Here is a 13,844-nt window from a genome sequence, read left to right on the forward strand (position 1 = left end):
GGGAAAAAAAAATCAACCCCCCACCGGCCAGAACAAACAAAAAATAACTCATAGGCCTCCACTATCCAGCTCTAATCCTACCAAAATAGGCGTTGTATGAAAGCAGCTCGTAGGAAACAGGGTGGTGTGTTTAATTTGTACAAATACCTTGTGGGCATTGCTTTTCCTGAATCCATCCTTATTTATTTACTTATTATTCCTGCATTCCTTGTGGAGATCAGTGGGTTGCGTGACTGGCTGTAGCTCTGCGCACAGTCCCAAGAAAAGATTAAATAGCAGCAATAAGAGGGTTATAAATCATGCCTGACTGAAGGGGCTAGAATTAAATCCCTGGGTTTTTTTATGATTGTGGATTTAGAGAGGTGGGGAAAACAAGGCTTGCTTTGGTTACTCTAGCCAAATTTTCAAAAATGACTGAAAAATATTGTTGCTGCCTGCAAAGGGGCACTTTTCTTTCTCCTTATTCCAGTTTTGAACTAAAATTTTGTCATGAAAAACCTGTCTACGAATTACCACCCTAATAGCAAATTCAGTGAAGAGTGCTTGTTTTGACAGTTCCAGCATGTTTTTGTGACATCTGGAACACAACTGAGACCACCCACAGCACGTTTTCAAGAGCAATTGCCGTGTGATTCAGCAGTGATTCAGTGTCTGCCAGGCACCCCGTACATACAGGAGAGAGGGAGGCAGGTGGGCAGGAGGTGTTCAGAAATCAGGGGTTCTGGGGACAAACTAGGAATCTGGGGAGTGAGGAGGAAACCTGTTTACCTGGCAGCTCTTGTGTCCGTGAGAGCGCAAAGGAGTGCGTGTTCATTGCGTGGAACGGAGAGGTAGGGTCACCCCGAGGCCATGAGACCTTTCCTTGCTGAGAGCTGCTGTGTTACTCGTCCCTATTTTTCTGTTGGTGTTGCATCTTTTGTTGAGCTGAGGACCAAACGTGCTATGAATGCAGTGACAACTAACTGTGCCCTCATGGGCTGTTCGGGCCAAAACTGGTTTTTGCTTCGCTTAGTTGTATCAGTAACTTAACGCCATTGTGTTCTTATTGCATCTTCTGTCTTTGGCATTTTAGCTTTGTCTGAATTACCCTAGCACTTTTACGTAGCTGAGAGCTGACCGTACTGCCTGTTTTATGGGTTTAGTAGTGTCTTGCAATGTATTGAGGAAGAATTAAAAAAGGAAAATCAGTGGCTGAGTGTCTGTGTATTGCCAAGTTCTTGTTTTAATGAGATAAATCCTCATAATAATGGAAAACCAAGTCATAAACGTACTTTATAAAGTCGGTGTTAGCCTGCAGTTTATTCTGAGAATGTAAAGAATAGGTGAAATGCACTGCAAACAATAAAAAGCACTGTTACTGTAATATGGAACTGAACAGAAAGAGACTGTATGGAGAATAACCAACCTTCCATTTAGTCTTTGGAAATGGAAGATGGTTCTCTTTGAAGCTGAACAGAATGTCTCTTGCCAGACTGTTACTGTTCTAGTTATGTGAAGGCTCGTCATTGGCACCCTTTACTTCACCAAGGACTGGAGGTACCACTTGCCTATGGCTCCTTCTGCTCTTCATTTGGAAGCCCAGTGCAATTGCCTCCTTGGATTTACAAAGAGAAAAATGATGAGATGGTGATGAGAGAGCAACTACAGTGTTTTCAGTACTGCCCAGGGGCAGGTGAGGAGCAAGTTGAGAGTCTGTGGGTGAGAATTAAGGGGCAGGCTGGCAGGGGTGACACTGTTGTGGGAGTCTATTACAGGCCACCAGATCAGGGTGAGGAAGTTGATGAGGCCTTCTACGGGCAGCTGAGAGCAGCCCCACAGTCACAGGCCTTGGTTGTCGTGGGGGATTTTAACTTCCCTGATGTTTGCCAGAAGGACTACTCAGCCAGCCAGCCACAGTCTAGGAGGTTCCTCCAGGGCATTGACGATAACTTCCTCGTGCAAATGGTGGATGAGCCAACTAGGAGAGGAGCACTGCTGGATCTCATCCTCACTGACAAGGAGGGTCTGGTTGAAGCAGTGAAGGTTGAGGGCTGCCTTGGTTGCAGCAACCATGAGATGGTGGAGTTCAGGATCTCATGTGGTGGGAGCAGAATAGCAAGCAGAATTGCAACCCTGGACTTCAGTAGGGCAAACTTTGGCCTTTCAAACAATTGCTGGGGGAAATCCTGTGAGCAAGGATACTTGAAGGTAAAGGGGCCCGAGATTGTTGGTTAACATTCAGGGACTGCTTCTACCAAGCTCAAGATCAGTGCATCCCGACACATAGGAAGTCAAGGAAGGGAGCCAGGAGACCTGCGTGGTTAAACAGGGAACTGCTGGGCAAGCTCAAGTGGAAGAGGAGAATTTACAGATCGTGGAAGGAGGGGCTGGCCACTTGGGAAGAATATAAGGTTGTTGTCAGAGGATGTAGGGAGGCAACTAGGAAAGCTAAGGCCTCCTTAGAATTAAACCTTGTGAGAGGGGTCAAGGACAACAGAAAAAGCTTCTTCAAATACATGACAGATAAAACTAACACTAGAGGTTGAAGTCATTGGGTAGCAAGGTGGTCTGTGAACTGGCTGAAGGAAAGAAGCCAGCAAGTCGTGGTCAGTGGGGCAGAGTCTGGTTGGAGGCCTGTATCTAGTGGAGTCTCTCAAGGGTCGGTACTGCGACCAGTATTATTCAATATATTCATCAATGACTTGGATGAGGGACTGGAGTGCACTATCAGCAAGTTTGCTGATGACACCAAGCTGGGAGGAGTGGCTGACACACCAGAAGGCTGTGCTGCCATCCAGAGACCTGGACAGGCTGGAGAGTTGGACGGGGAAAAATTTAATGAAATATAACAAGGGCAAGTGTAGAGTCTTGCATCTGGGCAGGAACAACCCCAAGCTCCAGTGTAAGTTGGGGAGCGACCTGTTAGAGAGCAGTGTAGGGGAAAGGGACCTGGGGTTCCTGGTGGACAGCAGGATGACCATGAGCCAGCGCTGTGCCCTTGTGGCCAGGAAGGCCAATGGAACCTGGGGTGTATTAGAAGGGGGGTGGTTAGTAGGTTGAGAGAGGTTCTCCTCCCCCTCTACTCTGCCCTGGTGAGACCTCATCTGGAATATTGTGTCCAGTTCTGGGCTCCTCAGTTCCAGAAGGACAGGGAACTGCTGGAGAGAGTCCAGTGCTGGGCAACGAAGATGGAGGGAGTGGAGCATCTCCCGTATGAGGAAAGGCTGAGGGAGCTGGGTCTCTTTACCTTGGAGAAGAGGAGACTGAGGGGTGACCTCATTAATGTTTATAAATATGTAAAGGGTGGGTGTCACGAGGATGGAGCCAGGCTCTTCTCGGTGACAACCAATGATAGGACAAGGGGTAATGGGTTCAAACTGGAACACAAGAGGTTCCACTTAAATTTGGGAAGAAACTTCTTCTCAGTGAGGGTGACAGACACTGGAACAGGCTGCCCAGGGAGGTTGTGGAGTCTCCTTCTCTGGAGACATTCAAAACCCGCCTGGACGCCTTCCTGTGTAACCTCATCTGGGTGTTCCTGCTCCGGCAGGGGGATTGGACTAGATGATATTTTGAGGTCCCTTCCAATCCCTAACATTCTGTGATTCTGTGGTTAGTGCTATTAGAAAATGAATATGGAGTTCTCATTTTGGGATTGGGAGGAATGAGGGAGAAAGGTTTCGTCATATCTGTGAAGAGACCAAAAATTGTCCCTTCAGACCAGCTCTGAGCTGCTTCTTCTGTACTCTGTGAAGACTCAGAAATTCCTATGATGATAAGTTTGTGTTTTCTTTCACTCTTTTTCTTAAAAATTAGTATTGGCAGTAATTTCTAACTATCTAATGCTTCATTGTGACCTTTCAATTAGTAACTGATTTATGCACATGAAATCAGTTTATTCTGGACATCTGCAGTGTTACATTTGTATTTGGACTGAGTAGGTAAATTCATGCTCCTTACTTATTTTTACAAGCTGTTCAGTCTCCTGCTTTCTGATTGCATCATAGTATAGTGTTATCTGTAATGATTACATCACAATTATATTACATGGCTTTTTATAGGGTCTTTGTTTTAAGGTGGGGCTTAAACTGATTTAGGTCTGGCCTTAGAAGACAGAAGCGTGAAGGAAATAATTTTTTAAAATAAGCTAAATAATCCTTCTACCTCTGTAAAGAAATTTCTCGGTACATTGTATGGTTTCGTAAGCTAATGTTTTGTGTTTTCAAATGGAAGCTGTGGAACGTTTGTTTCTGTAGCATCTTTCTAAAATGCATGTGCAAAGGTTGGGGGAGCTGCACATGAGCATGGGTTTTAGGTTTGCCACCGAGTTTCATACTGCACTTTTAACATTTGTATTTTCTCTGTAAGGTCATAATATAATAGGTCCTTTAGAGGTTAAAATGTAACTATAAGCAAAATGGTATTGCCAGTGTTTTGTGTGCTTTGAACTCCAGTGAGGCTTTCTAGGATGCTGAAGCTAAATGGACATGGGAGGTGACTGTTCTCTGCCTGCTGCTGTGGAGACCTCAGCTGCAGTACTGCGGCCTGAGCTTCCAGAATGATGAGGCTAAATGTTTAAAAACCAGTAAAAACAGAGGAAATTGATTTTTTTAAAAAAGAGATCAATGAGGAAAAAGGTTGAGAGATTCGCCTTTCGCAGAAAGAAAATATTGAGGGAAGAGCTGACTTTCAAAGTATAAAAAGCCGTGATAAGCAGGACATGGATCAGTTGTTATCAGAAGAGATAAGTAGTTTGTTTATTTTTTCTGTGAGGGATGTAATTATTAAGGAAAAACCTTCTAAGGATATTTAAGCATAGGCTGTGAAAGCCCTTCCCTAGAATTCAGTAGACATCTGTGATGAATATTTTATACGTGATCCAGCTACACGTTTCTGTAATTTAATGAATTGCATGCTTGGTAGGGCAGGGGAAGGAGGAAATAATCTTACTATATGCAAACATTTAACTCGCATGTATTCATTTGAATAAAGATAGCAATAACAAAGTAAACCAGAAGAAATAACAAATTAAAGCAGAAGACAAAAAGAAAAGGGAAGAACAAGACGCTGAAATCTACAATTACATTTACAAAAATAATTAACGTGGTAGTTTCTGTCATCGTAAGGACTGTGCTTTGTGAGAGCTATAGCTTACTTTACACACAACACTTTCAAAATTTGCGGTATTTCTGTTCAGGCAGATGCTATTTGGTATATGCCTCTTGTGCCCTCTGCATTTCGAACAGTGAAGTTATTTTCAGATAACTTTTAAAATCGTGTTCTGATAATACATGCACTGCAGATTGATGATAGTTTGGGTGCGGTATCAATGACTGGCAGGGTGAACGTAAGTCCACCTTCTGATCCTGACTCCTTGTGTTCTCTCTCACACCGGATGGTCAGGCATCACCGCTGCTACGCCGCGGGGAGCATCTCCATTTCGGATCAGGATATGTCTGTGCTGCCTGTAACACAGGGGTGGAACAGGAAACAGGCTTTGCCACTCAGAACTTACTACCTGTAGGAAGAGACATCAGCATAGGAGTGGAGGCATGGGAAGAAGTGAAGGCAAATAAGGTGGTTTTGACCACTGTGACAGATAAGTGGTCTTAGAGCTTCAGCTGTTGGACTGTGACCTTCCTGCATGAAGGGTCTGCCTGTAAGAAAGCAAAAATGTTCTCCTTTGACAGCTTTTAACAAGTGGATGATAAAGGCTGGTGCACTTGGCAAATCAAAATCGCCATCTCAATAACCTGTGATGAATATTAGGGACTTCAATCACGAGAAGTCTCAAAAGTGAGGAGAAATAGCCTGAGCTTTTAGGTGAAGGAAGGGGAGCTCTGAAGGAGCATAGAGAGAAGTGCAATGACAGAGTAATAAGCTTAAAAAAAAGTCTTTACAACAAAGTTCTCAGTGGGTATGAGTGAGGCAAGAATGGCATAGTAAAATGGGAATTTGTTGCCCTTATTTAGACATGCAGTGAAAACAGTCTATTTCAGGGGTGTCAAAGTCATTTTCACTGGGGGCCACATCAGCCTCACGATTGCCTTCAAAGGGCCAAATGTAATTTTAGGACTCTATAACTGTAGGAGTAGTTACATTTAGACACATTTAGGTCTAGAGGGTTGGCTTGTTTTAATGCATGTGATAATAGGAAGGACTGCACGGTAGAGATGATGTACTTAATTACAAACTGAGATTTTTTTGATATCTCTTTTTGTGGGGGCTTTCCTGGTTGCTTGCTTTGAGGAAGTAAAGGTAGAGAATAATGGCCACTGAGATGTACGTACATATGTGTGGAATGTGCGTGTGTTTTTCATTTTTGTTTGGTTTTGTTTTTTCTCCTTTGAGGGTGGTATCCCCAGGAGGAAGGTGAGGATAGATGGTGAAGGAGTCAGAGTTAAAAGATCTCATCTGGCAAAATTGCAGAGCAATATTAAAATTAGGAGACGCAGGACCAGGGAAGGACCCAAGACTAGGCATGGCAGGTTTGGTAGAGGTGGTAGCTGCTGCCTAAAGAGCAGAGTAAAGGGAAGCAAAGCTGAGATAATTGTTGCTTGTTATGTCAAGGAGAAAGAGAAGACAGCAGAGACTAAGATATCTTTGACCTCCGATGATGTGGTTAAAGGATGGGTGGCTACAAGAGATGATGAGTAGAGCAGAAAATCTGCAACAGTTCGTCTTCCCTTACAAATACGTAAGGAAAAAGGGCATGTGTTAGAAGTGTGTAATTTACTATCGGGAGTGCAGTCAGGATCTTAATTTTTTGTGTTTGGGGTTTTTATCTCAAGCAGCCAGCTGCATGTGACAAAAATTCATATGGAAGGTAATTCTACTCTTTCCTTGAGGAAAAGACTGAATTTAATATGCATCAGTGATTAGCTTAATATTCACTCAGGTTCCTGCTGGACACCTTTTGTGGCCTTACCATTGCCTGAAGAGTTGCCAGGAGAAAGGGATTGCAAGAGAGCGGGTTGGAAAGCTGTTCTGCAGATTGCTGGTGATCAAGCAGTGAGGTGCTGCGGGGCACGACGTGGAGCATTAAAAACAGAGGTGCCAGTGGTTCTAGACAGCGTGCTGTGCCACAGCCCTGGCTGGGTACACTCTCTGTGGGGCTATAGCAGCTGGCTGTGCTGAGGAAAGCTCTGGGCTTCACTAAAATAGTGAAGAAAAAAAAAACAAACTTTTTTAATGTGGTGCATTGCACTGTTTCTCTTCACAAGCAGCTGCAGAGGCTCCTTGATTTTTTTTTTTTTTTTTTTTAATTTTGGGTTTTTTTCCTGCATCACCCAGCCTGCGAACCATCTGAAGATGCAGAGAACAGGCTACATGTGTTTTCCCCCCCCCCGCCCCGTTTTGAATGAATAGTCTTCAAAAGAAAATTGCAGGTGGAGTGGAGGAAGAAATTCTGAGTGGAAATGCTTTTGGTATTTTTGAATTTCAAATGGGTAACCAAAAGCTCAGCTTAGAATTATATATGAACTGCAGACAGTAAGTACTAAATTTTAGCTGTGATTTCTGAAAGCTGGAAACTTCAGCATGTGACATGAACTTAGAACAGTCAGTCATGTTTCTGGTTCAGATGCAGGAGGCAAGCTTGTTCTGAGCATAGTAGACAGTGAGCAACTACTGAATGCTTCGTTAGTGTTCTTTAACAGCATATCATGTTTATCCTCAGAAAAAGAGAGAAGAGAGGCTTCGGTTTTTTAGTTTAATATAATCTCAAACTTACAAAATGCACAGGGGCTTGTTATTAAAGTATTTAAAAGGATTTTCTCTGGGTATAGCCGAAACATTCAGATTGAGTCTCACTGCAGGGGCTTCATATTGATTGTCAGCTCATTATTTATGTGGAAAACCTCTTAGCAAAGCTTGTTGTGCTGACAAACCCGGACTAACATGTCCGTGCATCTTCTGGGCTGGATCTGGCTCGCATCTCTGGAGTTAAGTGTTTGAACAGAGCCGGTGCTCGTCTGTCTGCGCCCATCAGCGTATGCACATTTGCGCTGTGTGCGTGCACATGTACACGTGTGTCCCTTAGGATTCCAGGGTCTTTCATTTGAGACTGTGTAGAACCTGACACTAGAGGAAACTCCAGCGGTGTCTTTCAGGGGTATCTCATCACATTAAGCAGCATAGACAATTACTTAACTTTTTAAAAAAAGAGAAAAAAAAAAAGCCCTTTTAAGGATTAAAGTAAAGGGTTTTTTTATTATGGCTCCCACTGTTGTACCTATAAATTTTTGTTCAAGATTATTACTCTAATATTTTGTTTGCCATTGGTTGTTTTAATGATAACATCTGCATAATAGTAAATGGATTGAATGAAGCATCTCGGAAAAATAGTAGAATCACACGATTGCTTATCTGTTGCTGATTCACTGTTAAAATAGAAAAATCCCCTTTCTATTTTAGTCTTTCTACCTATGATCTGCAAAAAATGCATTTCTTGACTTTGATTGCAATTTTGACATTGAAAGAAGTGCTTGCTGTAATGAGGTTTCTGCATTTTGTTCACTTTGAGAACATGTCCAGTATTTACATAATTAGAATATTGAGACTGCATATCATAATGTGGAAAGCAACTTAATTTTTGCTCTCAAACAAACAAACAAAAAACCAAACAAAAAAACCCCAAAACAAAAACCAAACAAACTGCAACAACAAAAAGTCTCTTCAGAACACAACCAACCCTAAATGCAAACTCCCACACTCAAATCTCGATTGTTCATAAAGCACAGATACAGGAACATGTGGAATAAGGAAGCTTTATATAGTTAAGAAGGAAGACAGGGAAGCCTTTTATTATTCTTGTTCAAAAAATGTTCTCGTTATCTCAATTTTGTGATTGCATTATTAGTGAGGCAAATACAAAAATCGTTATGAGGAAAAGAGTATGAATTCTAGCAAAGGTGATGCCTGTAACTGACCTTAACAAACTAAGAAAAGATGAAACTCTTGCTCTGTTTTGAGAAAGCTGCTTGTTCTGGCTATACTGAGTGCAGGAATTATAAAAACAAAATGGGATTCTTGTTACGCTCATTTGCATGTTAAATATTCTGGATGTTTTTCCAGCTCCCAGTTATTTCAAAGCAGTCTGAGTGTCTGAGCTCTGGGAACAAACGGGGCGCCTTGGAGCGCTCTTTGGTGTGCAGATGACCGCTTCCCTGCGAATCTGCCCGTCCAAAACGGAGCGAGCTGATGATTGCGCTCTTTGAAATCACAGCACGCTGCTGGGATAAAGGCTTTCCTTCATATCAGGCTAAAGAAAATGTTTGAGAGGGTACAGATAGGCAAACAGCATTCATTTGCTTAGTGATGGAAGTCGTTAGCATTTCTGTTTTCTTCATAGTCAATTTTGAAATAACTTGGATGAGTAAAGCAGGTAAGAAGTAGCCCAGCAGTGAAATGCTTTAGACTGAGTTCAGTGGCTTTTCAAGTCAGGCATTAGCCTACACTATTTAATATGTACAAAATGCCTGTATGAGGATGAATTTCAGATCAGAAAGTTAGTATTTTAATAGTTTAGTGCTCTATCCACTAAAATATTTATATAAATCAACCAAAAAAACCCCACAACAGATCTGTAGGAAGACTCGGGGATTTTTTTCAAATGGAATCTGTGTCAAAATAAATGAGGCAGATTGTCACAAGGAGAGTATCCTTAACAATCTGTTACCATTAACAGGCTCAAAATACTTGCTCAGAAAAGAGATCATGAACCTTCTGGACAGTGTCACCTTTAATAGTAACAATCAAAAGGTAAATGGTTAGGATAGGAACAGAATTAATTACTCTTGTGCCTTTGTAAATCAAAAAGTATTTCCCAGGTGGGTTTTCTTGTGTGCATTTTATGCAATAGCTGGTTTCCCTTCTCAAGAAGAAATTAGTAGAGCTAAGAAAGGTGAGAGTGAAGGGAGACCAGTTCTGCAATGAAACGGCTTTGATAGCAAGAAAACTTAAGCAGTGCCAACTCAGTAAAGCTGTGACAAAGTTGTGTAAAGTTGGGAATGGGGGCTATGAGTGGGAGACGATTGTTCACTGTTTCTCTCAAGATGGGAGCAGAAGGAAGTCAAGTGAAACTATCAGGCAGCAGGTTTAAAATGAAGTTGTTTGGGTTTTGTTTGGTTTTTTTTCCTGCCACCCACTGCCACAGGATGCAGTAGAGGTGAGAAATAGAAACCTACTCAAAAGGGGTAGGATAAATTCAGAGAGAAGTCTGTCAGAGTCTGGTAAGCACAGACTGTGGTTGCAGCTGGAGCTGTAGAGCCCCTGAAGCTGGAGGCAGGACGGCAGGCTTGTCTGGCTGCTTCTGCTCGGGCCACCAGCAGAGGTGGCATGTTGGCCTTCAGAGACTAGAGCTGAGCCGGTATATTTAGCTCAATGGCCTTCACTGCCTTGTTGCCTTTCAACAACTACAAGTTATAGCCAGCCTTTAACTTCTTTTTCCTTAGGGATCTGGGGGTGTTGATCGACAGCCGGCTGAACATGAGCCAGCAGTGTGCCCAGGTGGCCAAAAAGGCCAACAGCACCCTGGCTTGTATCAGGAATAGTGTGGCCAGCAGGACTAGAGAAGTGATCGTGCCACTGCACTTGGCGCTAGTGAGGCCGCACCTTGAATCCTGTGTTCAGTTTTGGGCCCCTCATCATAAGAAGGACATTGAGGTACTAGAGAGAGTGCAGAGGAGGGCGATGAAGCTGGTGAGGGGTCTGGAGCACAAGTCTGATGAGGAAGGGTTGAGGGATCTGGGGCTGTTTAGCCTGGAGAAAAGGAGGCTGAGGGGAGACCTGATCGCTGTCTACAACTACCTGAAAGGAGGTTGTAGCATGGAGGGTGTTGGGCTCTTCTCCCAAGTACCAAGTGATAGGACAACAGGAAATTGCCCCAAGTTGTGCCAAAGGAGGTTTAGATTGGATATTAGGAAAAAATTCTTCGCAGAAAGGGTTGTCAGGCATTGGAACAAGCTGTCCAGGGAAGTGGTGGAGTCACCATCCCTGGAGGTGTTTAAAAGGCGTTTAGACGAGGTTCTTAGGGACATCGTTTAGCACTAGAGTTAGCTTAGGTTGTGGTTGGACTTGATGATCCTGAGGGTCTCTTCCAACTGAAATGATTCTGCGATTCTTTTTCTCACACGCCTGCTCCCCCCGCCCCACGAAAGTAACTCCTTCCTTTTCCAAACTTAGTGGATATATTGGTCTTCTTTCAAGCTTCTTGATTTTATTTTCCCCTGGAAAGTTACCCTTGTGTCTTGTTATTCTTCTTCCTGGGAACGCTGGTGCATGGTTTGCTTAAACGCACCAGCCTCACGTAGGCACACATCTTACTACGTACCTGCTGAGCTCTCCTGACTACCTGCGGTCTGATGGACACACCCGTCTCCCGCGGCAGCTAGAGGGACGTCCTGCTTGGTTTCTTTCTCTCCCCTCGTGTGAACTTGGCACCAAGCACATCTGATGACGTGAAGGTCGTGTGTAGTCAAGGACAAGGAACAGGGGTGGGGACTGCGGTACACCGAAGCCCTTAAGGATCTTGTCTGTAAGCGTGGCCAAAAAAATGATAGTGGCAGGAAACCTTTATTCTCCACTCTTACTCGTGCATAAACGTACTTGCATTCCTCTGTTCTGGTGGGGACAGGACAGAGAGCTACTTGTCCTTTCTCCCACCAGCTTTTTTGAAGGAGCAAGAGATACGTGCCTGGTAGGTCCGTTCAAACACCCATCTGTTCCTGCTATCAAACCCTGACATTAGAGGAATTAAATCACTAGGTGCCTTAAATGTGCTCCTTCAAGCTCTTGAAATCCTCTTAAAATTGCTCATATTTTAATATTTTAGCATGTGGTAAAGAAACCATTTTACTCTTGTGCATGCGTGATCACTGGGTGCAGTCTGGTTTTGCCTTTGTTCTGCTAACTAGTTGGATGGATGGGTCAGGCACAACCTTTTATAAAACCCTTTTTTTAGATGATCCTACCTTTTCAGGTAGGTTGAGTTGAGGAATTTTCATACATCTAGACTTCTTCCACCCACATGGGTGTGGTGGATTTAATTTCTGAGCTGGTGTGCCATGGGAGTTCAAAGCAAGCGCTGCTGTTCCGATTTCCACGTTTAGATCGCTTGTGCCTGGCGTGCACAGAGCTGGGAGCGGGAGGGCTGTCTTCTGGTTTGCTCATCTGGTTCTTCCCAGGATAGTGCTGGGAAGCAGAAGGTGGATGAAGTTACTTTGTAGTGCGTAGCTGGCCTCTAAACCTAATAGGAGCAGTCTGCTCTGGATAATAATAATGTTCATTTAAACAATGCTAATAATCAGCGTCCATTCTTGGGATGTGCAAATCGGAATGTGCAATGAGTTGAAAGTACAAGGGAGCCTTGATAATTGAGGAACAATTTGCTTAATTATGTTATTCTTAGTATCATTAAAAAATCATTTCACTTTTGCAATGTTTTAATGTTTCACAGCATCAATATTTTTCCAGTCTCACAGACAATTTAATAGTCAGGATATATGTATTTAGAGGAAAAAAGAGGTTACTCTAGAATATAGGTGAATAGGAAGTGGATAAGAACAATAAAGATAAGTTTGGGGGTTTTGTGTTTGGTTTTTGTTTGTTTGTTTTTAAACTCCGCAACGAAACAAACACAGCCCCCCCCCCCCAACAAAACCAAAAGAAAACAAACCACCAAAACCAAAGAACAACAACAAACTGTAACTACCTTGTTTATTTCACTAAAATAAAAAGCTGGAGTATGTCATGAGAGGGGCTTAATGAAGCAGGATACCTGTTGTACCTCTGTGTTATTATAGTTGTAAGTGATCTTCCATTGCAAAAACTGTGTTTTTCCTCTTGCTTTTTGGGTATTGAGGGAGGCCAGTTCTTGACTGGTGACTAATCTCAAATGCTCAAGTGACCTTGGTCAAAAACAAATAAATACATGCAAGTGCTGACTCAGGTTACCATAGTCAAGTAATAACCTTATGGGCCTTTGTCTACTCTAGATTAAAACAACAGAATTGTGTTCTTAGCTGTCTTGCTGCAGCTGTCAGCATCTTTGTTCTTTCTGTGACCAGAGAACCGGTTAAATAAGTAATTAAATAAGGCATAACCTCTGTTTCCAAGGCATCTTTAAGAAATTGATTAGTGTCCAAAAAAATATGAAGAGATTATAAAGATTTATATATAAATTTAAAGACTCCAAAGAAAATGTTAATGTTCAGATGTTCTTATGTCCACTGATTTTACAATTTTGAATTAATAAAACTGACTTTTCTCATCCTGTGTTAATGATTTTTTTTTTCCTTCATTTCTTCATTGCTGTGTTATGTCTCTATGTTTGTAGATGCTGTGAAGCCACCAGTCAATTCTTTACAACCGTCTGCCGAGTTACCCTTGCCCATCAACACTTCACCACCTTCCATGCAAGCAGAATCTTCCCTACCTCCTCCTTATCAGCTTATTAACATCCCCCCACTGGAGTCTTCCTCTGGTCAAGAAGATCCTCAAGACTACCTACTGCTAATAAACTGTCAGAGTAAAAAACCTGAACCTACAAGGTAAGTGACTTTTTTTTTTTTCTTAATAACACTTGTATTACAGGCCAAGAATGTTTGTGCTAAAAGCACTTTTAAAAATTGAGAGTCATGGAACATTTGGATGCACGCAATCTGCAGGGGTCAAGCTGCCTGTAATTTTTGCTTCTTTTCTTTCCATGCTTGAACTTCTTGCAGCAATATAAGTTGTTTGATCAGTGCTAGACCCATATTGCATTCTTCAAAAGCAAGGACAGTGATTGCCAATACAAAGTATTAGATAAGCATGGTGATCCATCGCATCCTGGAGCAGTGCATGGCACAGAGCAGGGAGGTGCC

General features: G+C 42.7%; 1 protein-coding gene across 7 annotated transcripts in view; it reads left to right on the forward strand.

Moving 5' to 3' along the window:
* The window catches only part of GAB1 (GRB2 associated binding protein 1), a 103,394-nt gene that overhangs the window by 59,538 nt on the left and 30,012 nt on the right, over positions 1 to 13,844 (forward strand). For all 7 annotated transcript variants that reach the window (XM_065634647.1, XM_065634642.1, XM_065634641.1 and 4 more), the window contains exon 3: positions 13,316 to 13,529. In XM_065634647.1, the coding sequence (XP_065490719.1) occupies positions 13,316 to 13,529 (214 nt within the window). The remainder of the gene's footprint in view (positions 1 to 13,315; positions 13,530 to 13,844) is intronic.

This window comes from Caloenas nicobarica, chromosome 4 (genome assembly GCF_036013445.1).
Source record: "Caloenas nicobarica isolate bCalNic1 chromosome 4, bCalNic1.hap1, whole genome shotgun sequence".
In the NCBI taxonomy this organism is placed as follows: domain Eukaryota; kingdom Metazoa; phylum Chordata; class Aves; order Columbiformes; family Columbidae; genus Caloenas; species Caloenas nicobarica.